Below are 17500 nucleotides of genomic sequence, written 5' to 3'. Positions count from 1 at the left end.
CGTACAGGCCTAACAGCCATACTGAACCTCTCATCTAACTCTCAGCAAGTAAGCACATAAGCATATTTCCCATTAAATGTAGAATTATTCCTTTAATAACTTTGTTTTGTCAGTGGCACACAACTTATCTCAACTTATGATTGATGCTGTATCAACACCAAGTGATTATATCCTCTGGGATACGGTTCTCCGGTGATTCAAGTTAGTCCAACACTGGCGGTTTTAGTCATGAATCCAATTTTCAATCTCTGTCACATTTTCCTTACGCCTGCTGTTTTTCTTTCCTCTTTACTGTTACCCTCCAAACAATCCTAACATCTACCCAAAAAAAAAAAAAAAGCCCTGAAAAATCATCCTTGTTAACGTGGTGAAATCTCTCTGTTCCAGTGTGCGGCATTTCCTGTCAAACATGTGATAAAACTCCACTCGACTGTTGCTGCAGTTTTCTGTCTCCCATTTCTGCCCATTTCCCCTGTCTGAAAAAAAGCATGACAAATTTTTAAACAGAATAAAGATAAAGAAAAAAGTTTCACTTTATTGATGCTTGAATGACAAGCTGAACTGACAGAAAGGTGCTGAGAGAGCTGGCAGAGAGGCAGAGACACAACCCAGTGTCTATGTACATGCATTATGCACATACACTTTCAATCCCATGTGCACAGACAAGAAGACAAGCACACACGAGCGCACCACACCTCCCACGCTACCAAAACACTGTCTCACCTGACAAATTAGAATGTGTGTGAGCCTGCCGGTATTTGACGTTGCAGGTATCTGTCACATTTCTGTCAGAGCTTCACGTGGTTTCACATTGAGACAAAGAAACCCCCAAAAAGAGCCCACATGTCATTCCCCCTTCTCTCTCTCACTCTCCCTGTCCATCCTCTTTCTTGTCTTTCTCCACTGGGTACTGTCGAATGAAGCAGGAATAGGGAGCAGAAGTCAACATCACATGCTGCATAATTCCTCACTCTCCGATTGTAATTGCTGAGGTTTTTATAAAATATTCAGTAACAACGTCCATGGTCTGATTGTGAATGAAACGTCCAATCGGCTGGATCTAACATTGATTGAGCAACACTGCCTATAGTGGCTAATTCTAGGTGTATGAAATGGCTCATGATGATAATTGTAGCACAATTATTTATGAAAAAGTCTAAAGATCTCTTAAACCCTATATTACACAATCTCTAGGCCCGTATGGCTGTAACACATAAGAAATATAACATGGTTGATATCTGCATTATGTTATCTAACGAGCAAAGGGCCTACAGCAGTAAATGACCTGATAACAGCATGTGATTAATGAATAAACAGCTGAGCACCCATAGGAGCTAATGAGTGACGGCTTTTCTGCTTGGACTGAATGACAGTCCATTCATTTTAAATATGAAGAAAAAAAATGCTAATAGTGCTGAAATGAGTCTATTTTATAAGCAATTAATCACTTCAGTCATTTATCAAGGACAACTACCGGACATTTACTGGTTTCAGTTTCTCTTCTAGCTAGCGGTGGTCGTTGGATTGCCATGTTTTGTACAGGCTTTAATGTCTTCCTCTGGTTGAACTGTAATCACTTTGTTGAACTTTATACCTAATGGCGCTTTTCCACTACACAGTTCCAGCACGACTCGCCTCGCCTCGGCACGGTTCCTTTTCCATTACAAAAAAGTACCTACTCAACGTGTGCGGGGTCGTCATAGCACGGCTCTGCGAAACTGCCGTGACTTCGTTTTATACGCGACACAAAACACATAAACAATGGAGGACATGGAGGCAGTGGTGTACTTGCTGCTGTATGAGGCTTTCTGTCACACACAAAGCAAGAAAATTGAGCCGTATGGCTGTAACTATGGTAACGCTGCTGCCGGTATTTAAAAATACCGGGTTTGATTCTTGTGTGGGACGGCTCATGACTCTTCCAGCGACAACTCTTCTGACCAATCAGCGGCCAGCAGTGTGTCGACGTCACATTTTAGTACCGGCTTGGCTCGCTTGGAACCTCACCAGAGCAGGTACTAAAAAAGGACCAGGTACCAGGTACTTTCCCTAGTGGAAACGCAAAAAGAACCGAGGCGAGCCGAGTCGTGCTGGAACTGTGTAGTGGAAAAGCGCCATAACAGCATCATTAGGTCAAAATTTTTACATGTCTAAATCTTTGGTTTATGACCAAATACCTGAAAAGCGAAATGTAATTCAGTGTCCTTAGCAGTGTTCTGTGGTTAGTGCTACTTAGAAAACTAACTAGCTAGCTAGCTAACACAGTTTTACAGAGCTAATGTCGTGGCTGTAAACTCTTAATCTTGTGCCACTATTTCCTGACATTATGTAGACTAGAAGATTTACAAAAAAGTAATCAACATACGTGTTTCCAGAAGAGTTTAAACCATATCTTCATTTATGGCCATGATTGCACTATAAGAGAAAGAATTCATTGTAATCCACCGACTTCGGTCTTTTTTTTTTTTTTTTTGAGAAAATCATCAGTAATTAATCATTTAGGGGTTAGATGATGTCACTGTTCCTCTTTTGCTGCAAAAGTTTGACTTTTTGAAATGGAAAGTATAACTTGTGACCTTCCCTTAAATTCTTACCTTTGTAGAAAAAGCAGCTCATTACTTTCTGAGGAATGTGCAGCTGAGGTGTGTGTGCGTGTCTGGTGTCCAACTGAAAATAATTAGCTGGTCTGTTGGGCAGCAAAGTATGAGAGAAAAGAGAGAAGTAGCAGCAGCGGGATTTTTGCATAAAGTTTTTTATACGTGTGTGTGTGTGTGTGAGTGTGTTGTGCCAACCATTCTTGAATTTTGGGCGTTTTTCTGTATTTTGGAAGCATTTGGTGTGTATGTGTGTGTGTGTGTGTGTGCCCAGACGGTATTTTAACATGGCTAGCCGACTTTTAGCAGCTCACAGTTAAACAGTGACTCACAGATTCCTCTCTCTCTCTCTTTCTCTCTCTCTCTCTCTCTCTCTCTCTCTCTCTCTCTCTGACCAACCTTACTTTTTTCTCATCTCTTTCGCCCTCAATTACCTTTTTCTCTCTTCTATTTTTTAACCGCTTTCCTAGATTTTTCTCTACTTCGCCCTCTGCCATACTGCCCACACTATCTCTCCTCTCTCCAGGTTTGGTGCTGCTGACTATAGCAGACATTAGGAGGTGCCTTTCCTCTGCTCTTCCCCTCTTCTTCCTCCAGCTGTGCCAACCCAAAAACCCAGTAAGTTACATCATGATCATACCATGTTCCTGTAATTACTTCATGATTATTATGTTGTCTTAATTGTCATCATCCTACATTTTTATGTGGTTTAATATCCCAAAGGCCTCATAGAATCTAATCAAGCTCATTTCATAATAACAAAATGCATAATTAAGTCCTACTGACTTTTAGTATGTATAAAAAGAAAACCCTGAACTATCCCATTAACTGTTGTCCAGTTTTGATTGGTTGAGAGAAGCAGAAAAGCAGAATTTAAATTCCCCAGGTATACATAAGCAACAAATATGATCACATACACACATACATCACACACACATGTATGAACACTTACACAGCAGAGGTTGTTTAATCATTAGAGATGCCCCAAATCAAAAGCAACGCCAAATGTTCTTGGCTGGAATTGCTGATAATAATAAAAAAAAAAGTTTCCTGACACACACACACACACACACACATACGCAGACACACAGCCCCCGAGGGCCCCAGGGACTTCAAAGAGCCGTCTACTGTACCTCAGCGACACCTCAACACCAGATGCCGCAGAGAGGAGGAAGGAGGGAGGTTGGGTGGAGGAGTGGTGGTGGTGGGTAGAAATGGAAATGGTGAGAGGGGGGAAGAGGGGGAAGAGGGAGATCGGGCATGAAAGGGAGAGAGAAAATAAAGTTGGAGGTGGAAGGGGGAGAAAGAGAGGGAAGGAGGAGGTGGGATAAGGCGGGGGGGGGGGGTAAAGAAAACCGAGCCAGGTAAAAAGAGAGAAAGACGAAAGACAAGAGTGGGGAAAAAGCAGGTGGGGATGAAGACACAGGAAGACACAGGAAGGAAAAGAGTAAAAAAAAAAAAAAAAAGAAAAGCTTAAAATGAGGAAGAAAGAAGTTGAGAGAAAAAAGAAAGATGGGGATGAAAGCTGACAAACAGACAGGCAGAGACCTAAAAACAGACCAGAAAGACAGACAACGCGGCAGACAGGAGAGACAGACAAGGAGCCAAAGACAGAAAGATGTGGGGGAGGGCAGTAGCACTCTGCTGCTAATACCCCTGCTGCTTTGTTGTGAAGAACCCCAGTTCCCCTTTAATGGTGAACTATTCCTTTAATGATAGCAGTAAAACACACATACACACACACACACACACACACACCACACACACACACACACACACTGCTGTTCCTCTCTCCCTAACAGGAAATGTGGTTCAGAGCACAGCTACCAACGTGACGAGTCACAGTTCAACTTTTACAACTTACACACCACACACACACAAACACACACACCAAAGTTCAAATGCAAAAGCAGCATTTATAGCATGAAAAGGTTTTTTTTCAGTGACCTATATGGGGCAAAAATGTGGGCTTTTGTATACTTTGGGTGCCTGGTTGCTTTTTGAGTTACCTTGTTTAGAAGCTGCCAATCATGCAGACAGGCAGGATCTGTGGGTTTAAAGGGAAACTCACACTGAGAGCAAGATGTATTTCTTAACATAAAGCCATTTGGTGCGTGCTTTGATCCCAGCTGCCTTACAGTACAATGGGTGCACACATTTTCAAACGGCTGCTTGCACTGAAACCTGTGAGTTGCATTGGAAAAAGGAAACCTCCAAAACCTGGCAGTGTTGATGGGGATTCAGACAGAAAACAGCCCTGCCGTGAAACAGTACAGGCTGCATTGTTTAATGTACCAATGAGATGAAATTTGATCCAGGAAGTCAATTTTTAGTAACTTATTAGTACGTTTTAAGGATTATTAGGCACCGAAAACAGTGAAAAACACTCAGTAAAGTTATCACAGTAGCAACTAACTTATCTTTCAATGCAAAGTAGAAACACAGCGTTGACATTATAAAGTAATCCACAAGAAATGTCATCTTGCACGCATGTGATTAGTCGACACATTACCTTGATGTCAGGTTGCACTGCGGCACAAGTTAAGCCTTTTTTTAAAAACTTTTTTGCCAGGTAACCCTGCACTGTTACTCTGTTTTGCCAGAGCTCTCTGCATTGGTACCCCCACTGTGTCAATGACTGGCTTCATTCAAATCAATGAGAGGGTTACGTATTTGTTTTTTTTTTAAATGCATAGCTCACACATGTGAAGGCAGCCTTTATGCATGTCTCAAACTGGTGGCCTGCACAGAAAATTCATCCAAACAGGGACTTGGATCCTTCGAGCACATGCAGGCCAAATACGCCTTAAAGTTTATAGTTTGGGAAACATGTTTATCCCCTTGCCAATAAAAGATTAGTAGCACGTTCACCTGTGTTCAGTACTTAGTTCCCAATTATTATCATACAATGCAAAATGAGTTTGTCTGTATACAATGGATTTCTATATCATGCACTATAACAATGTAACGCTGAACACCCAGCAGTGAAGCTCCAGAGATTAATTCACACTCAGCTCTCTCTATTCAAAATGCAAATTGAGACTGCAACTTATACAATAATGGATGAGTTTGCATTCTCCTCACAGATTGTTCAGGGGGGGAAATTGTTTCATCGGGGAAAAAAGAAAAAAAAAAGAGTTTCCGTTTTTGATATCAGACCAACCGGTGCTTCACAGATGGCTTCCACCACCACCAAGGACTCGCAAAGAAAAAGCGAGGGAAGACAAGCAGGCAGGCAGGCAGGCAGGCAGGGTGACCTGATGTAAAAACATGACAGTCCTCCATACTGCTGATGTGCCCTTGAGCAAGACACAGAATCCCCAGTTGCTCCAGCAGCGAGGAATCGGGGAGCAGAGCCTGACCTCTGACCTCCCTGTGGAGGGTAGCGGACAAAAAGAGAATTTTCCCAATGGGGATTAATAAAGTATCACATTATCATTTGAATGCAGCTGATTGTATCTTTGTCAGTCTACAATTCAGCCCGCGGACCTTTCTGTAGACACGCATGACATGACCTTGTCACGGTGAGCCTCCTGTATCTTTTGAGAAAGGTCTGCAGACACAAATGTCAAATGATAAAGAAACAATCGGCTAATGTTGTACGCCTCCCACCTTCCTTTTCAATTTCACAATACTCGATTTATTCCAGTGTCACATCATTTGCCTCTCGTAACATATATAGGTTTACATCTATTTCTAGTGTCCTGCTGCAACATTCATGATTCTATAACACCAAAAATTACAAGGCACAGCAAATACAACACTAAGCAAAAAATAGTTGATAGCGCAGTTGACTCTGAGATGTGTTATTCTCTCTTAGATGTCTCTGGGACAAAGCAGCACAAAATGTCATATCTCAGCTGCTGTCATATCTCAGTATGCACTCATTGCAGTGTTATTGCACAAGACCAAAGGCCACACTGACATTCTCTCTCTCTCTCTCTCTCTCTCTCTCTCTCTCTCTCTCTCTCTCTCTCTCTCTCTCTCTCTCTCTCACTATGTCTCTTTCTTTCTGGCCCTCTCTGTCCTGTGGTCAACAATCCCTCTGCAGGCCTTTATCCTCAAATCCCCATGGACAGAGAGTCAGGAGAGAGAGAATGCTTAAATGCTTTGAATGATGGTGTGGAATGTTAAAAAGAAGTGTGTGTGTGTGTGTGTGTGTGTGTGTGTGTGTGTGTGTGTGTGTGTGTGTGTGTGTGTGTGTGTGTGTGTGTGTGTGTGTGTGTGTGTGTGTGTGTGTGTGGTGGCCGGGGGTGGGGGGTAGGGGTACGGAGGTGGGGGCAAGGAGAGTTGAGGTGGGGGGGTGGTGGGGTCTCCTGCCTGGTCTAGGATCTGGTATGCGTGACTGAACAAGAGGAGGAGAAAGAGAGGAAAAGAAGAAAAAAAAAAATCCCCCACCAAAACCTGCCTTCCTAACTTCTATAGACAGACAATGGCTACTGACTGGCCTGGCAAACCCTCTGTGTGTGTGTGTGTGTGTGTGTGTGTGTGTGTGTGTGTGTGTGTGTGTGTGTGTGTGTGTGTGTGTGTGTGTGTGTGTGTGTGTGTGTGATGTGTCACTTCACACACAGGACACGTCCTGATGGAAAGCAGAAAAGAGGGAAATCTGCTCTAGCCAACTTTAGATCTCATTACGCCGCACATGCAGCCACACAGACGCAGTCCTGCCACATGTGAAATGAAACACTGCAAAAATAACCAAAACTAACACCCCCCCCCCCCCCCCCCCCAAAAAAAAAAAACCTTCCATTTAAACCATGAAATCCACCAAATAGTTTTGCTTTGAAACCTTGAGACTAAACTCAACTGCCCTCCCAGTTGAGCTTGAAAACATCTTTTTATGTTGCATTTAGGGATAGGAAGAAAAAAAATAAAATAATAAAAAGCAACAGAGGATGATTAAAAAAATCAGCAGGGTAGAACAGCTTCCTATAATAAACGCCTTGGTGATAATTAATTACACAGGCATTGGAGCCAAATCAAGACGGCAAGCATCCATTTTGAATCCTCCTCGTAAATAATAAAACAACACAACAGATTTTTCTTTCTTCAGCTCTTTTGAGATGCAACGCCGGACTGATCAGGGACAATGCTTGAGAGATGTGTGGGTGGTTATTAGGAGCAGCATGTGAAGAGAAATAATCTAATAAATGCACCTGAATATGAACGCTATCATTGTCAGACCAGATCATAAACAGTGTTGTGGGAGTCAAATTACCCCTTTGAAACTGATATTTTCACGTTCCTGTTAAAAAAAACCTAAAAAACAACAAAACAACAACAACCAACAAACAGTAAGCATAGTGACAACAATGAAGTGCCACACTTAAAACAAAAAGTAGTCCACACTTGCTCTTTTCGTTCATTATATAAATATCTTTAATTGTTTTAACCGTAAGAATATAAAACAATTTAATTTTGGGATTCTGCATTTTTTTCTTTACAAACACATAATATACAGTACATCTTTTTTATTTTCAAACACACACACAGCTTTTTCAGCAGGACGCACATCCGTATATTAATTTTCTAGCAGGTCATTGCATTACATTAAAGCGCGCGCACACGGGGGGGGGGGGGGGGGGCACACGCTTGTGCATGTGTGTGTGTATATGTGTGAATGTGTGAAAGAAAGAAAGAGAGAGAGAGAGAGAGATGTGGGGAGAGAGAAAGAGAGACGCATTCGGTTTTTTGTAACCCGAGACGGAGAGAGAGAAAATAATCGATTGCTCCTTATTCTAAGCATATGTCTCCAAAATGGACTCAGGGTGTTTTTATTCAGAGAGGAGGGAGAGATGGAGGGAAGGGGGGGGGGAGAAAAAGATACCTCTACCCTCTTCTCTACATGACTATGAATGCGACCTGTGTTGGCATTAACGTGGGAAAATAAACAACCCTGATTCGTTTCAATCAATAAAGGGTATAAGATATCTATAAAGAGAAATCACTTCAATTTGAAGTACGCCACTCTGAACAACATCCGCTGACATTTATTTCCACCAGCATCCCCTACAAAAAAAAAAACACCTAAAGCTTAGTAGTCCTATAATATGCTTACAAAGTTTATATATATGTTCTGCTATGAAACGGCCTGATCATGCGTTTTGGTTATGTGTTATCTCGCATTATCACTGTTATCATTATTATTATTATTATTATTATTATTATTATTATTATAGGATACTCCAGGTATTTCTTCTAAGGGTAAGCTGAGAATCTTGTCTCCTTTATATTGATCAAAGCTTGAATACAACACATCTCTAAAGGGTGATAAAGTTGGACTTCATCCCTAAAAAAATGAAGGAAACAATTTTTAAAAATAAGCTCTTGCACACAAGCAGAGTTTGTTTTTGTTTTTTTTGCATAAAGCATCGTCCTCTTGTAATCTGAATAGATTTTTACAGCTTTCTCTCTCTTCCTCTCTCTCTCTGGGAAATTGTTGCTGTTTATGGGGGGGGGGGGGGAAATTAACAAAAGGTAGTTAGATTGTGTCCTGGTCTCCTTTCTCCAGCTCTGCTCATGGAAGGAGGGAGGGAAGGGAGGGGGGATGGGGGGAGGGGGCAGACACAGTCCCTCTAGGCACATTTTCTCCCAGTCTCTCATTCTCGCTTTCCTTCTTTCTTTTTCTTTTCATTTTTTTTTTTTTAAAACAGTGTACACCCTTTGAAAACAACCACGTACGAGGTAGCCAAATGGTTTTTTAGGCGTGATGGCTGTAGCGGAGATTAGTCGTAATAAATGTCTCAAATCAAAGACTCACTGTCCAAAAAAAAACAACAAAAAAAGTCTCAAGTTTTTTTTTTTTTGAAAACCTCACTTTGCTAAATAAAAAAAATAGAAATCTGCCAGTTTGGATGGATGCAAGTTTCACTTTCAAGAATTTTCTGGAAGCAGGTGTCAGTAAATTAAGCAGATTATTCTACTGGTGTCAAGAAAAATGACACTTCAATTTTTTTTTAATGTGTGAAACAAGCTGATTTGCATTGCAGCTACTTCAGTCCAATGTCGGAATTAATATTAAAACTTAAAAAGAGATCAAAACAATTGTTAACAGGGGTTTTCATGAGCTCGTAACAAAAGTAAATTTTTAATTGCTTCCTATCAGGCAGAATATTAAGTCATATCAAACACTACTTTAAATCCTGCAAGGCCAACAGAATGAAACATAAAGAAAAACAAAATTCTGGTCATATGGGAGAAGCACACCCTACAGAACTACATAGGAGGGAACAGGGAGGTTTTCTCTCTTTTTAAATAAGAAAAGACATTTCCCCGCCCATCCAATCACCCCCCTCCTGCTCCCCATGCCCCCCTCTGCCCTCAAAAACAAAAAGAACAAAACAAAACAGAAACCAAAAAAAAAACAAAAAAAAGCATTTCCAATCACCTCACTTTCTCACTCTCTGTCATCTGCCAGAGTCCCAGGTTCAACACTTTAAGGCAGGGGAGCTGTGTGATCCTCTCCAGTCCCCTCTTGGTGATCTTGGTACATCCATACAGGTCAATGCCCGCCAGCTGGGTCAGGTGGTCAGCTATGAGCTCCAGCCCTTTGTCCGTAATACGTACACACTGTCCAATGTTCAGAGTCCTCAGCTCGTGCATCTGCCTCACCATCCGGTTTATCCCGTCGTCAGAGATGTGGCACGAGCAAAGGGACAGGGACTTGAGCTGGTACAGCCCCTGGGCAATGTAAGCCAGGGTCTGGTCCCCTATCTTGTCGCAGAAGGAAACGTCAAGCCCGGAGAGCCTTAGGGTGCCCATGGCAAGGTGCATGGTCCCTGTGTCACTGATGTTGTCACAGGAGCGCAGGTTAAGGCTCCACAGAGAGGCCATGTGAGAAAGGTGGATCATCCCCGCGTCTGAGATCCCCCCACAGAAGCTCAGGTTCAGTACCCGGAGCTTGGTCAGCCCCTTGGAAATGTGTTTGAGTGACAGGTCCGTCAGTTTCTGACAGTCCTGGAGAGTCAGATACTCCAGGTTCAAGCAGCCCTCTGCCGCGCTGCGGGTCATGCCCGCCAAATGTCCAATCCCCACATCTGACACATGCCTGCAGGACCTCAAATTGAGGCTCTTGAGCCTGTGGAGGCCCCAGGCTATCAACAGTAACCCAGTGTTGGTGATGTTGCTGCAGCCACCAAGCTCCAGCACCTCCAGGTTCTTCAGATACTGGGCTATCCTGCCAAGACTGGAGTCTGTGATCTGCTTGCACAGACTCAGGTTCAAAACCCTCAGTGATGGGATCTCCTGCACAAATGCATGGCCCAGCCCGTTATCTGTGAGGTTGTAGCAGCCGGACAGGTTGAGAGACTCGATGTTAGGCATTCCCTGGATCACATAGCTCAGGCTGCGGCGCAGGGAGAGGATCTGGACCCTCCGGATGCCCCTGGCCTGGAGGCTGGGGAACAGGGAGGGATTGGCCCGGCGGAGGTGCAGCTTGGCCTCCACCCCCCTCCACACTGACTTGTGGTAGGATGCGTCCCTCCAAGCGATACACACTTGGGCTACCCTGCCTTTGTCCCTCACGTCCAGATAGCTGAAAATCATGGCCAAAATTTCCGGGAAGAGGCACGAAATGTGCGTCTCCATTGTTTTTCAAAACCCAGGCATATAAGAATTAATACTCCACACCCCCAAGGCTGAAAAAAGAGCCCACTCAGACACCCCCTTCTCTTTAAATTATGCAAAAGTATCAACAGTCCCAGTTATCCACAGAAGTAAAAAAGAAATAGGAGTTGTTTGTTTCTCTCTTTTTCTCACATTGAACTGTGCAAAATCGATCCAACTCTCTCCAATCCCACGTGATCCGGGCTGGTTGCGCAGTAGGATTCAAATGCATTTAAAAAAAGAGAGAAAGAAAAAGAAAAACACCCAAAAAAGCGTTTATTCCTGCCTAAACCCCTCTCTCCGCCAAAAGGAGGAGGAGAGGGGGGCGAAAGGAAGAAGGAGGAGGAGAGGAGGAAAAAGCGTCAATCCTTCCCCCTCTCTCTCCCTCTCTCAGACGACGCTTCCTTGTATTATACCTACAAAAAGCCTTCCTCTCTCGGCCGAGCGGGGATCCAGACGGTCGTACATTTCAGAATATGAAAGTAAAAATAAGACCGACACTCTTAACGCCACCCATTAAAAAACATTTCCATGATAGAAAAGCGGCAAAGATAGACCTAGGTTGGCTTTGAAAGCAGAGTGAGGGAGAGAGAGGGGCGTCCTGGGCTCAAAGCCTTTGTCTGCTCTTTTCAAACCGACTTGGCAGGGACCCCGGCACTCTGCTTGCACGGGAGGGGTGGATACAAGTAGTTAGAGATACATTTCAAAATGTTAAAAACGGATTTAAACATCAAACAACAAACATGCGTAAGATGTAAAGTTATTTTAACTAATGGGAAATTATCGGTGATTATTTTTAAGGCGAAATGGTGCGAGATTAAATCGTAGTTTTATCGAGTCACCCCTACCCCCTCCGTGTCAGGCAGTTGGTTTATTCCGCCTCAGCTGGAACGGTGCGAACAGTTTCCCTTGGAAACCAACTTCTTACAATTCAGTTCACTTTGGGCTTTAACCCTTTGAGCGGACCACACAGGAAACACAGAGAAGTCAACTACAGAAGCCTCTCTCAGTCTTGTAACTTGACATGAACATTAAGTATTTTTATTCCGATTTTTATCGTTGTTATTGTTGTTTTGGAAACGCTTTTAGAGGGTTTCCAAAACGGCCACATAGTGTTCTTTGTCTGGTGTCAACAGCCTTTCTCCTCTTTCACTTACTATATCATTCATGGCCAAAGTGACCATAACATAAATCTATTACAACCACACCATTAAATACATTTACTTTAGACTATCAATCAACATTTCATCAGTTCCAATATTGAAAGGATTAACTAGCTAGCTTTAAATGTGTCAAATAAAACAAAACACTCATAATAATGTAGAGACTATGTTACAACAAATAAGTAAAAGTCTTTCTTAATTAATTTTAGCGTTGTTTATTGGCTTGGTACAGTATGTTGTAATGTAAGGGCTATGTGCCACAGTTTAATTTGTGTGTTTTTTTTTTAAAGTGTCACATCTGTGTTGTTACACTGCATTTACAAGTTAATACAAGTAGGGGGTATATAGTTTTATGAGGGGGGGAAGTGTCCTTAAATGACTCTGGTGATAAAATTATCTGTAAAGTGTAAAGATTTCTTTCATGTGTCTTTCATAAAGAGCCAAAATAATCACTTTGAAACTCTCTCAGTCTTACATCTGGTATTGCTTATGATCGGAGATTAATTTTAGTCTCAGCTGAAAGTATTATCAGTGATAGTATCTGTATGTTGTGACAATGCATGAAAATGATCAAACATGGTATCAAAGGTAGAGGGAGCAGTGAGCCTTTTTTTTTTTTTTTTTTTTTAAACTTGACTAACTTTCATCCCCTGCGGTGAGCATCTCTCACCTCCGGAGTAGCCTCGGTCTATCTGTGTGTGTCTCTGTGTATGTATGCATGTGCATAGACAGAAGAATAGTCTGTGCATATATGTTTTTTGTGCATAAACAGTATATTTGTTATGTGCGCTATCTCTGTAGGCTTCTCTATGTGTGTGTGTGTGTGTGTGTGTGTTTGAATGTGTGCAGCGTGTGTGAGATAATATGACAGGGGAGCCGTTTGCTGAAGCCAGTCGAGTGTGGCAGAGTGGTTGAGAAAGAGCAAAGAGAGAGAGAGAGAGAGAGAGAGAGAGAGAGAGAGAGAGGGAGAGAGAGAGGGAGGGAGGCAGGGAGAGAGAGAGAGAGAGAGAGAGAGAGGGGGGGGAGAGAGAGAGGGAGAGAGAGAGGGAGGGAGGCAGGGAGAGAGAGAGAGAGAGAGAGAGAGGGGGGGGAGAGAGAGAGGGAGAGAGAGGGAGAGAGAGAGAGAGAGAGGGAGGGAGGGAGAGAGAGAGAGAGAGAGAGAGAGGGAGAGAGAGAGGGAGGGAGGCAGGGAGAGAGAGGGAGGGAGGCAGGGAGAGAGAGAGAGAGAGAGAGAGGGAGAGAGAGAGAGAGAGGGAGGGAGGCAGGGAGAGAGAGAGAGAGAGAGAGAGAGAGAGAGAGAGAGGGAGAGAGAGAGGGAGGGAGAGAGAGAGAGAGAGAGAGAGAGAGAGGGAGGAAGAGCTGATGAGAAACATAGAGGCAGAGTGAAAACGAGCGATAGGAGGGGAGAGGCAACAGTGATCAGGTGAGGATAAGGGAGAGGAGCTGCACAAACAGGCGCTTCTACATCGGAAGAAGCAGCCGTGCACAACTGACAGCAGCTCTCCTCTTCCACTTTTCTGTTCTCCTTCCCCCCAGGTTTTTTTTTTTTTTTTTACAGTTTATTTTAATACAATACAAATATATGAAAAACGTTATTGGGTGCTGTAATCGTTCTTCCTGTCCTCCTGTCAAAACTCCCACATGTAACGTGATCCCTTTCTAACATGACTACATTGAAATGATGAAACAAGGACAAATGCATCCTGGTGTTCAGCCATCCTCTAACTCAGGGGGGTCAAACATGCGGCCCGCGGGCCAGAACCGGCACGCCGAGGGGTCCGATCCGGCCCACTGTCCTTCCTTCCTTCTTTCCTTCCATTTTTCCTTCCTTCCCTCCTTCCATCTTTCCTTCCTTCCATCTTTCCTTCTTTCCATCTTTCCTTCCTCCTTCCATCTTTCCTTCCTTCCATCTTTCCTTCATTCCCTCCTTCCTTCCTTCCTTCCAGAACCGGCCCGCTGAGGAGTCCAATCCAGCCCACCGTCCTTCCTGTGTTCTTTTCCTTCCTTCCTTCTTTCCTTCCATCTGTCCGTCCTTCCTTCTTGTCTTCCTCTCTTCTATTCCTTCCTTCCTTCTTGTCTTCTCTTCCTTTCTTCCATCTGTCCTTGCTCCCTTTCTTCCTTCCGTCTTTCTTTCCTCTCTTCTTTTCCTTCCTTCCTTCCTTCCTTCTTGTCTTCTCTTCCTTTCTCCCTTCCTTCCATCTGTCCTTGCTCCCTTACTTTCTTCCTTCCATCTTTCCTTCCTCCATTTCATCCATCCCTCCTTCCTTCCTTCCTTCCTTCAATCTGTCCTTCCTCCCTTTTATCTTCCCTTCCTCTCTTCTTTTCCTTCCTTCCTTCCTTTCTTCATTTTAATGATCCGGCCCACATGAGATCAAATTGGTCTGTATGTGGCCCTTGAATGAAAATGAGTTTGACACCTCTGCTCTAACTCATATTACCAGTCCTCATCCCTAAAGTCTTTTTCTCTCCTTTTCCAATAGCATAAACATTATTGCCAAAGTGCTGTTTTAATATAAAACAGCACAGACTGGTGTGAAACAACTTTGATATGTAACATATACATTATATCAGAATATTGGTCATGACCACAACTCAAAACCTTTCCATGATCACAGGAAGTATGAGAGATTTGACCCAAATTTTGTCTGCAGAAACATTGACCACGAGAAATTAATGGAGAAATGCTGATACTGTAGTTTGGGTCTTTATCCGTGCTCTAACCAGCATCTGTAAACATCACTTTTACTGGAGTTCTCACAAGCTCTTAGAAGCTATTGTTAATCAAGCAATTCATGTATATAAATTATGGGTATTAGAACATTTAATGACCTTTTTTATAGATTATTGACATTGCATGATTTGTATTTAAGGTCTTTGATGGAGTGATAGTTCCTTCACATTGAAATTAATGCTGCAGACATTAATTTGAACATTGTAGGCTTATATTAAAACTTAGAATTATCGGATTTTTTAAATGCAAAGCACTTAAAATCCACCAGATTTGCGTGTTGACCAACATTCATGTCCTCGCTGCTTTTTAACTTATATCCTGTAACTTCATCAAGGGCAAAACAAAGCATTTAACTGCACTGTCCCCTGTGGCTGCCAACACCTACGTCCTTGGTACTCGGGCGCACACAGTGTGTCATGCATTTTCAAAATAGAGATCCTGACATGAATACCAAGCTTTATAATGATAGTGCAAACACCTTGAGTTATAAACAGGGTTCGGAGATTAACATCGACTCACGGCTAAATGTGGCCAAATTGTGGCTGCAACCGGTCAGTTTGCTGGACACACAACTTCCTGGGAATAACCAGCGATGCAGACAAAAAGTAGTTTGCTGCCGTGGTCATAAACCGTAATGTGATTTGCCTCACCCAAATGCTCTGTTAAACTGTACACTGTGGCTGATAGTTGGCCCTGGAGGAGTTGTCTTTACAATTTTTATGTTTGTTAGCTTCAAGACGGAATATAAAACCCAGGCAATGTGGGTTTAAATCTGCCAGCCAGACTGCGCTGTGTAGGAGGTTATTAACAAACTTTTTTAATACCATGTGTGTGTGTGTGTGTGTGTGTGTGTGTGTGTGTGCGTGTGTGTGTGTGTGTGTGTGTGTGTGTGTGTGTGCGTGTTTTTAGGCTGTTACTTCTTGCAAGCAGACTGTACTCTTTTCTATTTTGTCTGTAGAGCAAGATCGTGACAAACAAGTGAGATATGACAAAGAACGGTGAGGTAAAAGAGAAAGAAATAAATAGAAAAAGAAAAGGGAGGAGGTGAAAACAGAGAGAGGTGGGTCTATATGCCACAGGCCCCTCTCTTCAGCAGCAGTAGCTGAGTCTCTCTGCATGACCCGCCTGTGTGTGCGAGTGCACTTGCTCAGCATGCATTTTTTTCTGTTTTTCTGTCTCCCTCTGTCTGCCTCATATCACATCTGTGTGTGAGTCTGTGTGTGTGTGTGTGCACTGCTGCGGTGTGTCATACCTCTCTTAGAAAACCCGCTGGGCCTTAGCTAGCACTCACACTGGGCGAGAGAGGAGAAATAAAGGGATGGATGGATGGATGAAGGAAAGGAGAGGAGAAGAGAGGAAAAGTGAGAAGGGGCAAAATAAGGAACAGGTCAGAGTAGAAAGGAGGAAGAGTATTTTTAGAGGATGTATCAGTGGAGGTAGAGAGAAAGAAAGAGGGGCAGCCACACGCTGTTTCCTGAATATGAAAACGTAGATTAGAAAATAGGCTACAAGGGAAAAATGAAGATGTTAGATGGAGAGAACATGATGCCTGGAGTGAGATTTGGTGTGCATGTGTGTCACCTCCCCAAAGTGCCTCCAAAGATTTTACTCATGTGGCTGATGTATGTGTCTCTTTTTGTAAAAGCTTGTGCGTGTGTGTGTGTTTTTGTGACTTTATGTGTCTGTATTTGATGATTCAGGGGAGGGCTCTAACTGGATAATTGTTCGCCTCGACAACGTGCTTCATCTGCACCTGCGGTGATTGCTGGTTGCCAAGGTTACGTAGGCGTGTGTCAACACGTCTCACCACCCCCTGAAAGCCGACACCTTCCTGAATGGATGTTACCGTGACTCCGTAGATTCTCTCTATGCCATACACAACAACCGTACACACATAGAAATACAAGTGTCCATGCACACACCACTCATATGAAAGAGAAAGCTGACAGTAACAATGCCCTATGTTAGAGCCTTTGTGTGTGTGTATGTGTGTGTGTTTACTGTACACTGCAAGTGATGAATCTTTTATGTTCCTTCAGGTGTTTCTTTCCTTACCGGTGCTTCACCTGTGCAGTACTGAAACACGGTGTGTGACTGTGTACCAAACCACCTACTATATTAGCAGTACTTATCGATTAGGCTAAAATATAGCATGTAGTATGCATTATGCAAACTAAAGAAAAACCTGAAGTATGCCAAGTATTTTGCATAATATCTTGCATGCATCCGACCAGTCTACCTCAACTACCGTGTCCCACAATGCAAAGTGAAGGGTCACAACAACCTGCCATTTTTGAAATGATTGACAGCAACATGGCATAGATAGATTTTAAGCCAGGCTAAAATTTGTTGTAATTTTTTAACTTTAAGACTGTTAACATATCACTTTTTTAAAGTTTTGATATTTT

General features: G+C 43.0%; 1 protein-coding gene across 1 annotated transcript; it reads right to left on the bottom strand.

Moving 5' to 3' along the window:
• Nucleotides 1-8180: 8180 nt before the first annotated feature.
• Nucleotides 8181-11804, bottom strand: fbxl14b (F-box and leucine-rich repeat protein 14b). Its single transcript, XM_062443425.1, has one exon. The coding sequence runs from the start codon at nucleotides 11178-11180 to the stop codon at nucleotides 9978-9980; it is 1203 nt and encodes a 400-aa protein (XP_062299409.1). The 5' UTR covers nucleotides 11181-11804; the 3' UTR covers nucleotides 8181-9977.
• Nucleotides 11805-17500: the final 5696 nt, after the last annotated feature.

The sequence above is a fragment of the Scomber scombrus genome, chromosome 22 (genome assembly GCF_963691925.1).
Source record: "Scomber scombrus chromosome 22, fScoSco1.1, whole genome shotgun sequence".
Classification (NCBI taxonomy): domain Eukaryota; kingdom Metazoa; phylum Chordata; class Actinopteri; order Scombriformes; family Scombridae; genus Scomber; species Scomber scombrus.
The sequence above is the reverse complement of the archived record's forward strand: the minus strand, read 5'-3'. Positions and strand labels throughout refer to the sequence as shown.